A 15514-nucleotide genomic window follows, 5' to 3' on the forward strand; every position below is an offset into this window, starting at 1 on the left:
TAATAGATCAGCTCTCAGTTTGGTTGATCATATAAACGCATATTTGAATACTGACCTGGAGTTTCTTCAATGGAGCAAATTATCATTTGACTAAACAAAAACACTGCCATCACTGTAAGAGGAGAACTTAAGTTCTCTGAGGTTTTTAAAGGCAGCATTTAATACCAGGTTCCAATATTTTCCATAAATTAATATTTTTCTAGTGATTGCCTTGCAGGCTTATTCCCTCTTTCTACACTTGGTCACATAAAGATCTCTGCAGGATCATAGCAACTGCTTAAACAGAAAAGAAACACTGCAGATAGGTGTAGGTTAGTATGGTCAGGAAGTATTGAATATTGATCTAACTAGCAACAGCCAAAATTGATTTTACTGTCAACCTCTACAGAAATTGTAGAGTAATACCAGGTATGTTCCACTAAGTCATTTTACTTCATTATTTAGCCTTGTAAAAAAAAAAAAGCAGTTTAGGAGGTAGAAACATGCAGAACCGAGAATCATCAGGTCACTTCTGTAGAGCATTGCTGTAGGATCCATGTGTCAAAACTTAACCTGCAAAGGGCTCCAATCACTTGCATTCTGCTTCTCTGTAAGCACTTCAGGTGTTGGTAACGTCACACATTGCCCAGACCCTCACATATAGCACTGATTTAGTGCATCACTGTCTTTTAGCTCTGCATGCTTGTTAACCCCATCATAAAATTAGGCAAAGAACTGCTAACCACAAACTCAGTATCCCTTGTAAAATGTGTCACATCTAATGTTTGCTATTGCTGATGGCTACTGAGGTTTCTTGCAACCATTACAAAAACTATCTTAGGAGAATAGAAAATACAATACTTACTGCTGTACAATATGGATAATTCTCTTAACAGTAACTTAGCTTTGAATGTAATTTGTTTCCTGATGTTCAGACACCTCTTGATTAATATCATATATAAAGACAATGTTATACAGATGGCTACAAATAGAAGGCTGATAATTTTAATGGAGTTCATTACTGCACTATGAGCATATTTGTGCAAAAATTGAACTTTAGAGAAATAATCTACACTGCCCAATGAGAAAATAAATGTTCTTTATTTTGCATGTTTGTGTAGCAATTTCAGTTTTCTTTATCTTTCTTTTTTTTGTTGTTGTTAGCTTTGCTAATTCAGCATGTGGCACTGGCACTCTGTTCTTCCAGCATTTGCTGAATGAAAAAAAACCACTGCATTGTCCATTTTGATAAGACAGGTACAACAGTTGATGTAATTAAAAGCTGAAACCCCTCCAACCAAATCCATTCCACGTGAAACAAAAAATTAAAAAATAGAGTAAAAAGTCATTTAAAGATTAGCTGACCTTAATCAACTTCTCAAAAGTAGATTGATGCTGAAGTTAATACAGTATTGAGGTTTCCAAGCTTTTAATTTTGTTCATTAGACCTACTTATTCAACAGTCAGAGGAGAACTGATGGTGGAGGTTTCAGTTCTCTGTAAGTGCTTTATCATCATTCCTAGTCTGAAAGCAGGTGAACAGGGAGCCAAGAGCCTCCTTCCAGGTACGCTTTGCTAAAAATCACAATCCCCATTTTCTCATTCCCCTCTGAAAGACTTTACCCATACCAGGCAGCGGCACTGCTGGCAGCTGTAGGTCCAGTTGTCCCCGCTGCGGTAGAGCTTGTGCCCGGTTTGGTCGAGGCACTGGCTGGTGACGCGGGTGTCGCACTCCGGGCAGCAGAAGAGGTCAGCGCTGGGGTTCCCACAGTCACAGGCTGTTCTCCGGCAGAAAACCCGCCCGTCCTGCAAGGAGGATACATTGCCCTGCTGTCAGCCCCAGACTGCCAGGCAGCAGCACGGGTAAGGTCACAGGGTACAAGAACAAAGGGCACAGCTTTGGCTTATCGGGAAAGATCAAGTTCTTAATGTACTCGGTGCTACCAGCAACAAGGACTGGATCCTGCCAGTTGTAAGAAGTACCTCAAGTTCCAGTATTGTCCTAGTTTCTATCAGTGCATGGATCCAATACTGTCTGAATCTGAGAATCATAAAATCATGGAATGGTTTAGGTTGGAAGAGACCTCAGAGATCATCTAGCTCCAACCCCCCTCGCTGGGCAGAAACACCTCCCACTAGATCAGGTTGCTCAGAGCCTCATGCAACCTGGCCTTGAACACTTCCAAGGAGGGGGAATCCACAACTTCCCACAATACTGTTTCTTGTCTCCAAATAATTGAATTTAAAAGAAATCAGTACCTCAGAAAAAATATAGTGAAGCAATTTCATATCTCATTGGTTACATCAACAAACTCTTCAAGCAGTTGCCACTCTAATACATACAATATTTGTTTAGCACTACTTTGACTGATTGTATCACTGTGAAGAAAATAACTTTAATAAACAGATGGTATGAAGGTGTTCCCTTTAACTTCATAGGAGAACAATACAGCAAAATCACAGTGGCACTAATAATGTTTTACTCTGAATTCAACACTGGTTCTGTTCCACAGTTGGACCTACTGTAGACCATTGTAAAGCTAAATGGACATGTCATCATCCATTATAATTCTGTTAATGTATTAAAGACAGTCTGTATTCCATAGCCTTTCCAAAATAGGATTTTGCTAAATATTTGCTTACAGTATTGGATAGCTCATTTTGTTGAAGATCATTAAACAGAAATGTTTGAGATAAACAGAAGAATTGCTTCAATATGTAAAGAGAAAAAGATAAATTATTTTTGCATCAGAGAAAAACAAATTTATTATAATTCTAGTTATGAAAATTAGATGGACTATCATATTTGAAATTAGGCTGTTCTCCGGCAGAAAACCCGCCCGTCCTGCAAGGAGGATACATTGCCCTGCTGTCAGCCCCAGACTGCCAGGCAGCAGCACGGGTAAGGTCACAGGGTACAAGAACAAAGGGCACAGCTTTGGCTTATCGGGAAAGATCAAGTTCTTAATGTACTCGGTGCTACCAGCAACAAGGACTGGATCCTGCCAGTTGTAAGAAGTACCTCAAGTTCCAGTATTGTCCTAGTTTCTATCAGTGCATGGATCCAATACTGTCTGAATCTGAGAATCATAAAATCATGGAATGGTTTAGGTTGGAAGAGACCTCAGAGATCATCTAGCTCCAACCCCCCTCGCTGGGCAGAAACACCTCCCACTAGATCAGGTTGCTCAGAGCCTCATGCAACCTGGCCTTGAACACTTCCAAGGAGGGGGAATCCACAACTTCCCACAATACTGTTTCTTGTCTCCAAATAATTGAATTTAAAAGAAATCAGTACCTCAGAAAAAATATAGTGAAGCAATTTCATATCTCATTGGTTACATCAACAAACTCTTCAAGCAGTTGCCACTCTAATACATACAATATTTGTTTAGCACTACTTTGACTGATTGTATCACTGTGAAGAAAATAACTTTAATAAACAGATGGTATGAAGGTGTTCCCTTTAACTTCATAGGAGAACAATACAGCAAAATCACAGTGGCACTAATAATGTTTTACTCTGAATTCAACACTGGTTCTGTTCCACAGTTGGACCTACTGTAGACCATTGTAAAGCTAAATGGACATGTCATCATCCATTATAATTCTGTTAATGTATTAAAGACAGTCTGTATTCCATAGCCTTTCCAAAATAGGATTTTGCTAAATATTTGCTTACAGTATTGGATAGCTCATTTTGTTGAAGATCATTAAACAGAAATGTTTGAGATAAACAGAAGAATTGCTTCAATATGTAAAGAGAAAAAGATAAATTATTTTTGCATCAGAGAAAAACAAATTTATTATAATTCTAGTTATGAAAATTAGATGGACTATCATATTTGAAATTATACCCCTCACTGTAGGTGAGCCACCATACTGATATGCCACATGTAGACTGGGAACTGAAATCACAGTTAATAATACAGAAATTATTGAAAAGAATCATTTTGCATTCAATGCCAGTTCTTGGATTAGTCCTTATGCAAGCAAAGCATCCTCTGCAGCCAATTTGAAGGTAGAGCTGTGAGAGGAATGAACCTATATTCTGCTTTTGATGACAACCGTACAACTCCTAAAACAACACCACTCACCTCACTGCAGTTTTCCCATATTCTCATCAGAACTTTGTTCTCAGTCTATAAATTTGTGTCTGATGTGAGAAGAAAAAGGGTTTTTGTTTGTTTGTTTGTTTTTATTGCCCCCAAATAAAGGGATACCTAGGAAAGTAAGGGAATTAATTTCCTCTTGATCCTTTTTTAAAAGTGATTACAAAAAAGGGTGATGGTGATAGAAGCCCAGGATGTCTTTGTCACAGAGATAAAAAGTGCCATAACCACAGTGCATAACATGGGAGGTTCTTCTGTTTGTATCTTGATGTAGGAATCTGAGTTGGGTTTTGTTTTTCAGCTAAGCCACTCTTGGCCACAATGCACAAAATATACAAAATGTACAAAATATACAAAATCAGCATCAGAGAATCACAGTACCCACGTCAGTGCCACTGATGCATTTCATTGTAGTTTTGAATTGATTAGAACGCTTCAAGAATGATTCAAAATATTTCTTATGCCTAACAAGGAAAGCTAAAGACAACAGAGGATATGGAAATGTAGAAAACATGCTAAGTCAACATGGATCTGAACTGCTTTTGCCAACCACAGGGCATAAGACTGGATTGCCCTACAGTCCTTATTTGGTTTTGTATCAAATGAAGATAACTAAGGGTTCTCTGCTTATGGCTAGTTTGCTGCTTTAGCTGTGAGACAAGGAATAAATAAACTCTATTTCCTTACTCAGCAGTTTGACTAAATCACAAGGTAAGGAAGACTGGCAGGGGCCCATATCCTTAGGCATAGGTCCGGCCAGGTCCAGATGCAACCCTTTTCCCAAAAAAAAACCCCAAAAAAGTCATCCTCTCCTTTCAGTGAGTGGTGAAAGAAAATAAAGCCTTCCCTGATGGAAAGTTATTACTAAATCTCCATTCTTGCAGGTGGGAAAGCACAACCATCTTCCACCCCTTGCTGAGGGTAGATGTCAAGTAGCAGCTCAGCACATTGGCCGGGCTGACCAGCTCCAGCACCAGGCATCTGAGCAACCCGACACCCTCAAATATCCAGCTCCTCTTCTCTCCATAATGGAGTGCTGATTAATAATGGCTAACAATAACCTGTCTGCTTAGCTCTAATTCTGTTTCCAAGCTTTCAAGATTAGTTTTCAAATTCCCTTCCCAGCTGGTGACAGCGCTGGTAGCTCTGTGCTTCTCTCAGCTCCCGTGCTGTTACCTCTAGGGAGCAGCTAACCTTTTACATTGCCTTTAATCTCTGTATTTCAGAACACTGATAAAGCTTGATGATTTTGCCAGAGACCTTTTAGAAATCATAATACACTGCTTCTCTCTCTATTCCTTAAGCATCTGTGTTTTATCTACAACTTCATTAGTTCCATGCCTTTCAAAAAACATTTTTATCCCTATACTGCAGTGACACGAAGCCTCTTAAGCTACACTTCACTTGCATCTTTGCAACAGCAGCATTGAGAATATACAGGAAAAATGAGACATATACAGAAAGCATCTAACTTTCTTTTGGTAATAACCTATAGCATCTTATTAGTACCTTGCCCTCTCTGCTTTCCTTACCAAATGACTTCTACATGCTTCCTAAGTATCAGTGGTATGAACACAAAATTGTTCTTACCAAAGGAAAAACTGCCACACAAGGGAATCACTGTAAATGGTGATTCAAGTTTCCAGAATTGACAATTTGGACAGAAATCAGACCCTGCAGAAGCCAGAAACACCAAAGCATTCTCACCCTCAGGAGCAGACTTCACCTTGGCACATCCCCCTGTTCCCAGTGATGTACTTATCCCCAGGCTTTTTTTTATACAGGGAATGGGGGGTTGTCTTAATTAGAGGAACAACTTAAAAGCCTGATACAGCCAGACTGTACAGCCAGGCTTAGTTTTTTTGTGGGAGAGAACAAGAGCTCCCCACCACCCTTCAGATTTCCACCACCTTTAAATTTAATTGTGTATTAAATCCACACAAATTCAGGAAGATACTTATAGAAGACACATTAAATACATTTAAGGTACTGTATTAATGGCTTTGAGAATTTGTTTCTGTTAACTTTATATTCATTCAGATGGACAAGAATATTTTGAAGACATAGGGTCTGATCAAACACAGAAATAATCCCTGTGCTTCAATGATAACAATTTGGTTCATTATACAACTGAATGAACATAATTTATCATATCCCACTGAATCCTACTCCACAAGTAACCGTAATGAACTTCAATGTTAAGCAAGGTATTTCATTTCCTTTGCACCAGCATTTAAGTTAAAATATTTTCAAGATGGGATCCAGTCACTGCACAAAATATATCCATCTGACCTTTCCCAAAGTAACCATAACAAAAGAAAAGCTGAAAGAAAAAGATATTATTTTACATGCAAAATGCTGGTTTGTCTTCTAGATAAAACAAGTGAGTAGGATCATTTCAAAGTTAGAGGTATAAGGAGTTATTTAGTTACACTCTGCCCTTTTCCTCACAGAAAACTGAGTGGGCTGCAAGAAGGTCAAATGGGGCCAGCTCTCCGTGCAACTGCACGAGAAGGATAGAGTCCTGCAGCAGGACTGAGATGTAGTCTGGTGTATTGGAACCTGTCACAGTTTATAAAAATATGCTTCAACAAACACACAGGGAAGACTTCACATTCTGCCTGAGATACAATAAAGGAGGAACTCTCCTTGTTCTCCCTGTTAATAGAAAGGAATTTGGCCCTTGAAACAAGGCAGCTACTGCAGTGACATCAAATGCAAATGTTAATTCACAGAGGAAAATATTGGAAAGTGAGGAAGATATAAAGGAAAAGTCATAACAACAAACAGTACCAGGCTTAGTTTAAAATATCTCTGTACTAGTTAATCATCCTGTATACTAATAAGAAAATTCAACATAAGATATAAGTGTGATGAGAAATGTCAAATAAAACAAATTACAAGCAATCTAAAATGGAAATACTAATAGTTACAATTCTGCAAAGGCAGACCAGATGTCTTCACATATATTAAATTGTTTATTCTATTGACTGGAAATCCCTTCATAAGCCAGCTAGTTCCCCAAGATCACAATAAAAGCTTGATATATATTCAGTGGAGTTGTACACTTCAGTTTCTGAAGGGAGGAGTTTTAGGGAGCTTGAGGCTACTTGAAATAAAAAAAATAGCAACTAACAAGAACATACTCCCTTCTGAGCCCAAAACAGCAGTGTACTTTGCCGGTTCTTTTCACTCTAAAGTCTTGATTTTCACTTCTGCTATACTAACAATCTTCCCCTTTGTCCCTCCCAAACCCTTCAGTGCTTCTCTGGCTCATCAGCATTAAGACATGGAGACTGACAGCTCACTTCCCATGCTCTATGTTCAGCTTTCACAGTGGCCAAAATCTCAATTTATTTAGACTTACACAAGGGCCAAGTGCTCTGCTGTGTCTGAGGACAGCTTTACCAATGCTGGGAAAACACCAGGTCAAAGTGGCCTCAAAAGACCAACCATTATCTCAGATTGGTGCATTTCTAAAATTCTTCTCATTTCAGCAGCAGCACTAGTGAAAATAAAGAAAGCAGAGTCATTTGTTCTTTTCTCTTGATTACCACAATCAGAAAGAGCTGATATTTTCCAGGGGGGAAAAACAGAACAAAACAAACTGATCTAAGTGTTAACTCTAAACTATAGCTACTTATACTACGCCTGGCTTCTCCAAAGGTGCAGGGATAACTGCACTGCTTAAGTGGGACAGCTGCCAACACAGCCAAGCTAGGATGAGAAGAAAGCTGGCCTTCAACCTCTTCACTTCCCTCATATTAAGTGCCTGCTGCTAAGTCCTCCAACTTCTGACTCATGGTCAGGCCTTCCTTCTCACCCAGCTCATTGACATCTATTACAACTAAAGGGAAACACCAGCAACAGGAAGATGGCTGCCCAAAGTATTTGTCTGAGAGATGCATGGGAGACCCTGGACTTAGGCTAGGACTTTTGCCCACACCACGGACACTGTAATGTTTGCTTTCTGACATGAGCCCAGAGAATTAGGGACTCCTGAAACTCATCCCAGAGGGATCTCACCTTGCAGGAGCAAACGGAGCATCTGTCGTCCCTCAAGGTCCACACCTGCCCGTTCCGCTTGAAGCCGCCTTCATGGGGACAGTCTCCAGTGCAAGATGGTCCAGATGGACAAAGGCAATCAAACCCTCCTGCCAGGTTCACACAGGCTGAATCGTTCCAACAGGTGTGGGTCTTTAAGGCACACTCATCAATATCTGCAAAACAGCAGGTTTATAATGCTTTGGACATTTTCTTTCACAGGGCAAATTTTATGTCTGTATTAAGTAATTCTTGCACATCTGCTTTCAAGGTGGAAGAGGGTGCCTTCTTTCTGATCTCTTCCATATTTACTTGCTAGACTTTAAACATTTATTTATTTTAATATTTTTTTAGGTTACTCTTCAGTATTTGTTTGTTGGGACTGTGTATCAATGATGAATTTGAACAGTCAGACAAGGGTGTATAATGTTTTCCCAGTGTCTGGAAACAATCAGTGACTTTCTGTCAATCAGCCCACTCTCTGTTCTGGATTTTAAAACAAAACAGAAGTGCACTGTTCTTCGTAAGTTCCTAGCATCCTAGCATGACCAGCATTTCCCAACCTAAGAGCAGTCAGTTGCATCCTTTTCCCATTGCTGGAAGATGTAAGTGAATTCTAAAAAAAACAAAAAGAACAAAAGAAAAAAAGAAATGGAAATAACTCTTCGAACAAAGCTTGGCAGGAAAAGTATGATTTAGCAATGACATGAAGAAGTAACAAAAGATAAATATTATACCCTAGAGAAAAGTGAATTACAGTATCCCATTAAAATTACTTTTAGAGGGTAAAATATAATTCTGCAATATGAATTTATGTAGGGGCTTAATGCAGCATTCTTTTTCTTGCAGCAAAATCCATGAGATTTTTAAGTGCATGGTTAAAACCAGGTATTTTTTTCAGAAAATTACTTTGGACTGTTCTTAAACAATATATTGACAGACTGTCCACATAAGGCACCAGTAAACGGTGGGAGGAAGGCTGAAGAAGAAAATCCAGTGATGGCTTCTGTCACTCAAATTTCAGAATATTACTGTATGAATTCAGAAATTACAACAAGGAACCATCACACTGATCAGGTAACATTACCTTACTGCTGTAACTGTTCAATATTACCTGACAATTCTAAATTCCTCTCTAATTTAGGTGGGATGTGATGACCAGTTGCCCTACTCTTTGGACAAGTGTAATGAGTTCACAAGTCCTCAGGAAACCAGAAATGAAAAAAAAAACACTAACAATTCTCTCAGTCTGCTGAAGGAAACTCCCTGAAACAATCAACGCATTAAATTCCTTCTGTTACTAAAATTCTTTATTTCAATTCAAAAGTACTGCAAGGGCAAGTGGAAATGTGGAAGGGCCCCTGGATTTGACCAAATGGAAAATCAAACTGCACAACTGAGCTGGGGGCTTGGACTGCCAGAAAATGGCTGTTCCTCCTTCAGCTTATAGACCCAAAGGGAAGCTAGAGGCAAATACACTGCAGAAGGGCTTAAATCCTGGGCTAACCTGTGGGCCAGTTCTTTGTCAGGGACTTTTGCAGTGGCCTAATAGCACAATTAGATGGCTTGGTGCTCAGACTTCCCTAAAAAAAAGGTGTATTTTGTTGCCTTGACAGACTTAACTGCCAAAAAGTATTGTTATTGCTCTAATGCATAACTTAACACTCAGTACTTGGAAGATCCACTACCAGTGGTGTAAAAGGCACTGCACTAAGAGAAATTAAAATTGTAGTTGATTTTTAAACAAATGCCAGGGTATCACAGAAGGTAAAAACCATGAAGAGGGACATGAAGAAAACTATGAATGAACGGCTATGAAATAAATTCATAGAATCTTAGAATCATAGAATGGTTTGGGTTGGAAGGGACCTTAAAGATCATCTAGTATCAACTCCCTGCATGGGCAGGGACACCTCTTGCTAGATCAAGTTTTTCAAAGCCCCATCCAACCTGGCCTTGAACACTTCCTGGGATGGGGCAGCCACAGCTTCCCTCGGCAACCTGTGCCAGTGTCTCACCACCTTCACACTAAATTACACACAAACAGCTACTGAAAGACTTAAAATATTATTTAAAATAGCCCATTTTTCTTTTAATAGACTTTGATTCATATTTTATGTTGAAGACAAAGGTATAAATGAAGCATTCACTGAGTATTTGGTGATGTCACCAAGCATCACCAATATTTTCTTCCCCACTACATTAAGGGCTCCTTGAATAGCAGATATTTTGAATGTAGCAGGACCACAGTGCAGATTAGAAGGGTAGCTTCCACAGTTCAAAACTAAAAGGATTTCACATATGAATATAAAGCCATATTGCCAAAAGAGTTCCATGTAATTGCTTTACTTATGACACAGAAATCTAATTCTGTTTCCATGTAATTTAACAGATTTATGGAAAGCCAGATGTTAGCAATTATAGAAACTAACATTATTCATAACCTCCACAGCACAGACCTGTTCACATTGCACAAAGCCAACTTAATCTGTTACATATATCCAAAAGGGAAGAACACCCTATTTACGTACAGCTGCTGCTGTTCTCCATTTAGAACACATAAAAAGGATGCCCCATTAAGAGCAGCCCAAACTGGTAAATGGAACTTTCTTGACAAAGAAACCAATCAAGCAAAGCTGAGTAACATAGCATGAACAAAAATTCCTAATTGCTACTCAGTTTGCTCATTTTTTTTCCCGCCCGTTCTCTATGCAAATGATGGTTTCTTATTATTTTATGGCATTTATTATTTAAAAGTTTTAGTCATTAATCAAATATAAAAGGCTTGGACACTGCACTCGTTTCCAACTGAACTTTTAATAGAGCTCATTTTCTGAGAACATCCCTTTGGCAGTTTTTTTCTTGTCACTGATTGCCTTTCTAAAAGTCAGAACAAACAGCCAATGTTCCCAGCAACTTGAGGAAAAGCAGTTATAAGCATAACATGATTTTGTCCCTTTCACTCTTTCAGCCTCAAACCAGACTGGGGACAGGGTGGCAAAGGATAAAAACTTGAGACAAATGCTCCCCTATCATTAATTCCCAGTTAGCTTAAGAAAGTATTTCTGTTTGATGGAGATCAAATGGACTTGCTGATAGCAACATGAGATCAGCATGTAGATGATAATGCAAAATGTGGAAGAAAATACTTAGTGTAAAATTTCTCTTAACTGGAATCAATGTGACTACAAAGGTGTTGAACAATTAGCCTAGTTTAAAATTCTGACCATGTCCAAACCAAACTCCTCATGAATATGGAATTTGTAGGACAAGACTCTGGCATATAGATTATTTTTATGTATTCAAATCCTTGTTCAGCTCAAATTCCCCATGCTCCCCTCAGGTTTTGTTTGCCTTTCCATAACTGCTCTCAGAAGCTTTGGGCCCCAAACCGGAACATTTAATGACGGGCAAGACAAAACCATACACAAATCTTATTTCCCATTATAACAACAGTAGGTAGGAAGATGTAATATTCATGTATAAATCAAGCAACTTTGAAGAACAGTGGACAAATTCAAATGTGAAATAGCAAGGAGACTCCAGTCTTTTCCCGTATATAGCACAAGAACTTTTGGGACTATTAGTTCTTCCATGTATCCTGTTAACCTCTGAAAACAACCTTTTCACACCTGGAATGGGATTTTGCAATCTTATTCATTACATTGAGATAATCTGTGGCAAAACCTACTGATTAATGCAAGCAGAAGTGGCAGAACTTTACCCCCCTACCCCCCTCCACACAGCCCCTTTTGAAGGAAAAGCAGGATATAGTGGAAATTACTATAATCAGAAACCTGCTTGGAATGCTCACCCTATGCTATTTAGTATCAATAACACATAGTCAACAGCAAAGTGGTGATTGCTGTGACATACCACCTCAAACATTGCACAGGACTATCATAAAGCTAATCAAGCTCTTCACTCTACAAACACTCTCAAATCTGTGCTTCTTTAAACAAGTGTATGGCAACAAGTACCTGATCAAATGTATTCTAGCCACAATGCAACTAAGTCACATTTTGTGACTGGGAAAAGAAAGAAAACAAACCACCTAAGATGTGCTCATTTCCCAATATACTCTCAAAGTACATAAAGATAGCTTGGTAACACGGGCAGACATGAAATCAGAATAAAAATGGAATAGAATAATCCCCTGAGATGCAATTGCCTTTTCCATCCTTTTTGGCTGTAACGAGAAGTAATTTGCCTCAGATATTATGAGAGGTCCCATGGCCACTCTATTTGAATGGGGTAGAAGACAAGCATGACTGTACATATCAACATAAGTTCATTAACTTGGTTTCACTGAAATTGTAAACCAATCCCTAGTTACTTCATTTCTTAGTTTTCAAGGCTATTCAGATTTTAATGGTATGACTTTTCTATAGTACCTTAATAAATGTGTGCAAGCAAGTCATGCAGTGTGGTGCTCTGTAATATCATGATAGGCTGTTGCAGAAGAAAGAATCCTCCTAATGTGCTAATTTTAACTGTTATGGTACATTAAACCATTACAGTACAATGTTAACGTGAAAAATGTATGCTGGGCTCCCAAATCAATGTGTGTACACGTTAACTAAACACTGTTTTGACACATCATTTTTCACAGGCAACTTGTCACTTAATGTGTTTCCCTTCTTCCTAAATCAAAGTGATTTGGACTCATCTTTGAAAAATAAATAAATCACTAACCAGATTCATTTTTAGTCAGAAAACATTTTATGGTAGTACTTTTGTTCTGTAGAGACACAGTGGTCTATTAAAGAACATTGCATCACAAATTAGATTCTGAATATAGGACTTCATGCTTTCTAGAAATACAGAAATGACTAAATATGATCACTTTGAAGACACGTAACACAACTTTATCTCAGAATGCAAGAATCTGAACGTACTACACGGAAAGTAAGCCAGATTATTTTGCAGGATAAAATCCACAAGTAGACTCAGATATTATGAGCTTTAAGAAGGTCGATGAGCAGAATAGGAGTTGTAAATCATCAGATTCTAAAGTTCATCTTGGATACTCTGTACCATCAGCAAATCTCCCTCTCTACTTAACCAATTCTCTAATGATTGATAGAAAAGCAGTTCCCAGGCACAGAGGAAGATTTTCAAAGGATGGGTCTAGCTTTTTGTTTGACAGAGAAAGGGGGTAAAATAAACAAAGAAACCTCCTTTTCTCTTGCTTTCTAATCTGCAGCACACTATGGAGAATATGAAAGCCTTGGCAATTGATTTGAAACCCTTTCAGACTTGACTCCCAAGCAATGCTGCATCCAGCTTTTGTGGGAGCCCAACGCTTGTGGAGTTTATTCTCATTAGCTGCTGAGCTCTTCTGTTTTCCAGCTTTCCTTTGCCCACAGCAGCTACTCTAACCCTGCAGTGAGGTCTAGCTACACTATCTTCCAGGACAAAATACATGGTGAATCTTGTGGAGTTTTTTTTTGGTGGAGGAGAATCTGTGTTAAGCTTCTCTTCAAAATTTGCACTGATTCTTAGAAAAGAAAAAAAAAACACAAACCAATAACTCCTAGGGACTGCTGCCTTGGTTCTGATAATCTTATATGTTCTCATTGCAAATTGAGTCATGAGACTTCACTCAATGATTACCTGATGAGGTAACAGTGTTTGGCAACAGGTACTTAGTGCAGGGAGAAACAAATGTATGCCAGTTGCTTCAATATGGTATCAGTAGATAGTAGTTAATATTGGGATATAAATCATATCATTGCTCATAGTTCTCTATGAAGTATTTTTACTTGTTTACCTTGAAGCGTAGCAATGCTCCTATTAAAGAAGAAAAAAAGACATAACTCACCACCCAGCAGCTATAGCATACAAGTTTGAATTGCCAAGCAAACTTGGGTAGTGACTTAGTATAGTAATTGCCTTTTGTCTGCAAGTAGTATTCTTAACAACAATATTGTAAAGGCTAGTGCCTCATAAAAAATGTTACCTCTGGAAATTAAATTACACGCTCTTAATTTGAGCCTGCTCACCATCATATTATGAAGATGACATCTTCTATAAGAGCACGGCTATGGAAATAGATTCCTTTTTCAAACCTGCCTTTGGTTGATATTTTAAGAAATAAGAGTTTTCCCAAGCTTGAAGTGGTCTGGCTAAGTCATATATCCTTATTACCCAAGCTCTGGTGCAACATTATGACCTTCCCCGTTGATTTACACATTTGTCCCTTGCCAAGTGACAAATTCCACTGTTTTCTCCTAGCCAATGAGAATAAAACTTTTAGAAGCACTGATACTTCTCAAAAAAATTCTCAAATAGATGTTATTTTTCAAAATGCTCTGCAAGCACTGCAAAGACACTGGAAGCAATGACTCAGCTCCAAGACCACCTACATACAAACGGAGGGGAAGGAGGTCAACCAAGAGATAGACAAATGCACCCAGCAAAAGCAACCAGCTGCTTCAGGGAATCTGTCAGAGCTGGGTGCTGCCTCCCACTGCCTTATGATTTTCATGATATTATTATTATTTTGTGGGGGAAGGTTTAATCTTTTTTACTTATGTTCTTAGCCTACTTATTGCTCTTCGTGTTATGTTCTTCAGAGAGGCAGAAGAAACATTTCAAAACATATGGAAGGGCAATGGTTCAAATGCAGCTCAGGTACACACTTGGATTTCAGTATACAGTCTGTGAAATACACCAGGACAAAATGCTGTTGTTAAGCAGAACAATCCTCTTCTACCTGAAATCAAGTGAATGGCACTGGCCCTGACTCTAAATCCTCCACCAGGCAAACAAGCTCTGCAGTGTGATGAAAGTCAGTGTGCAGGAGAGTTTAAGCTAGAAAGTGAAGTGTTATCTAGCTGTCATTTTAACCACTTCTTAGTTGCACTTGAAAATAAGCATCATGGTATGAAATCTCTTTGCCAACATGGGTTGGCAGAATCTTTCAATTAACTTTTAATTAATTAACCAGTATAATGAAATAATCTAAACTGGTTTGTTCTCTTTCTCACTGGTATCCTGCAGCAGATGGTTCAGAAAAGCTACTTTGTTAAAATAACCTCTCTAATTTCCCACCCTGTCTACAACTTGCATATGGCAAGATGAGCACCTCACCTTATGAACTTCCAGCACGCTGAGCAGGTCAAAATGAGGGCAGCTTGTTTTCACAAAACTCAGCCCTCCAGTCTCCACAGAACATTTGAGGCTCTTTTTTGCTCTGAGGTAACCAAGTGCCCTTCCCTTGAATACTGATGCCATGCAAGACAGGCTGACTTTTTCAGCAATTGAGTTCAGCTATGGGCCATTCAGAACCTTGTCCATGTGAGGGTCTTTGCCTGAGCTTTAGATCTTTGACCTAAACCAGCTAGAGAAGATCAGTGTAGCAAAGGCTGTGTTCC

General features: G+C 38.8%; 1 protein-coding gene across 1 annotated transcript in view; it reads right to left on the reverse strand.

Annotated features, from left to right (window-relative positions):
• NELL1 (NEL-like 1 (chicken)) overlaps nt 1–15514 on the reverse strand; it is a 281278-nt gene that overhangs the window by 2125 nt on the left and 263639 nt on the right. The window contains exons 15-16 of the mRNA XM_009995858.1: nt 8118–8311; nt 1609–1785 (exon numbers count right to left, since the gene is read on the reverse strand). Of these exons, the coding sequence (XP_009994160.1) occupies nt 1609–1785; nt 8118–8311 (371 nt within the window). The remainder of the gene's footprint in view (nt 1–1608; nt 1786–8117; nt 8312–15514) is intronic.

The sequence above is a fragment of the Chaetura pelagica genome, unplaced genomic scaffold (genome assembly GCF_000747805.2).
Source record: "Chaetura pelagica isolate M959 unplaced genomic scaffold, ChaPel_1.0 scaffold164, whole genome shotgun sequence".
NCBI classification, from domain to species: Eukaryota; Metazoa; Chordata; class Aves; order Apodiformes; family Apodidae; genus Chaetura; species Chaetura pelagica.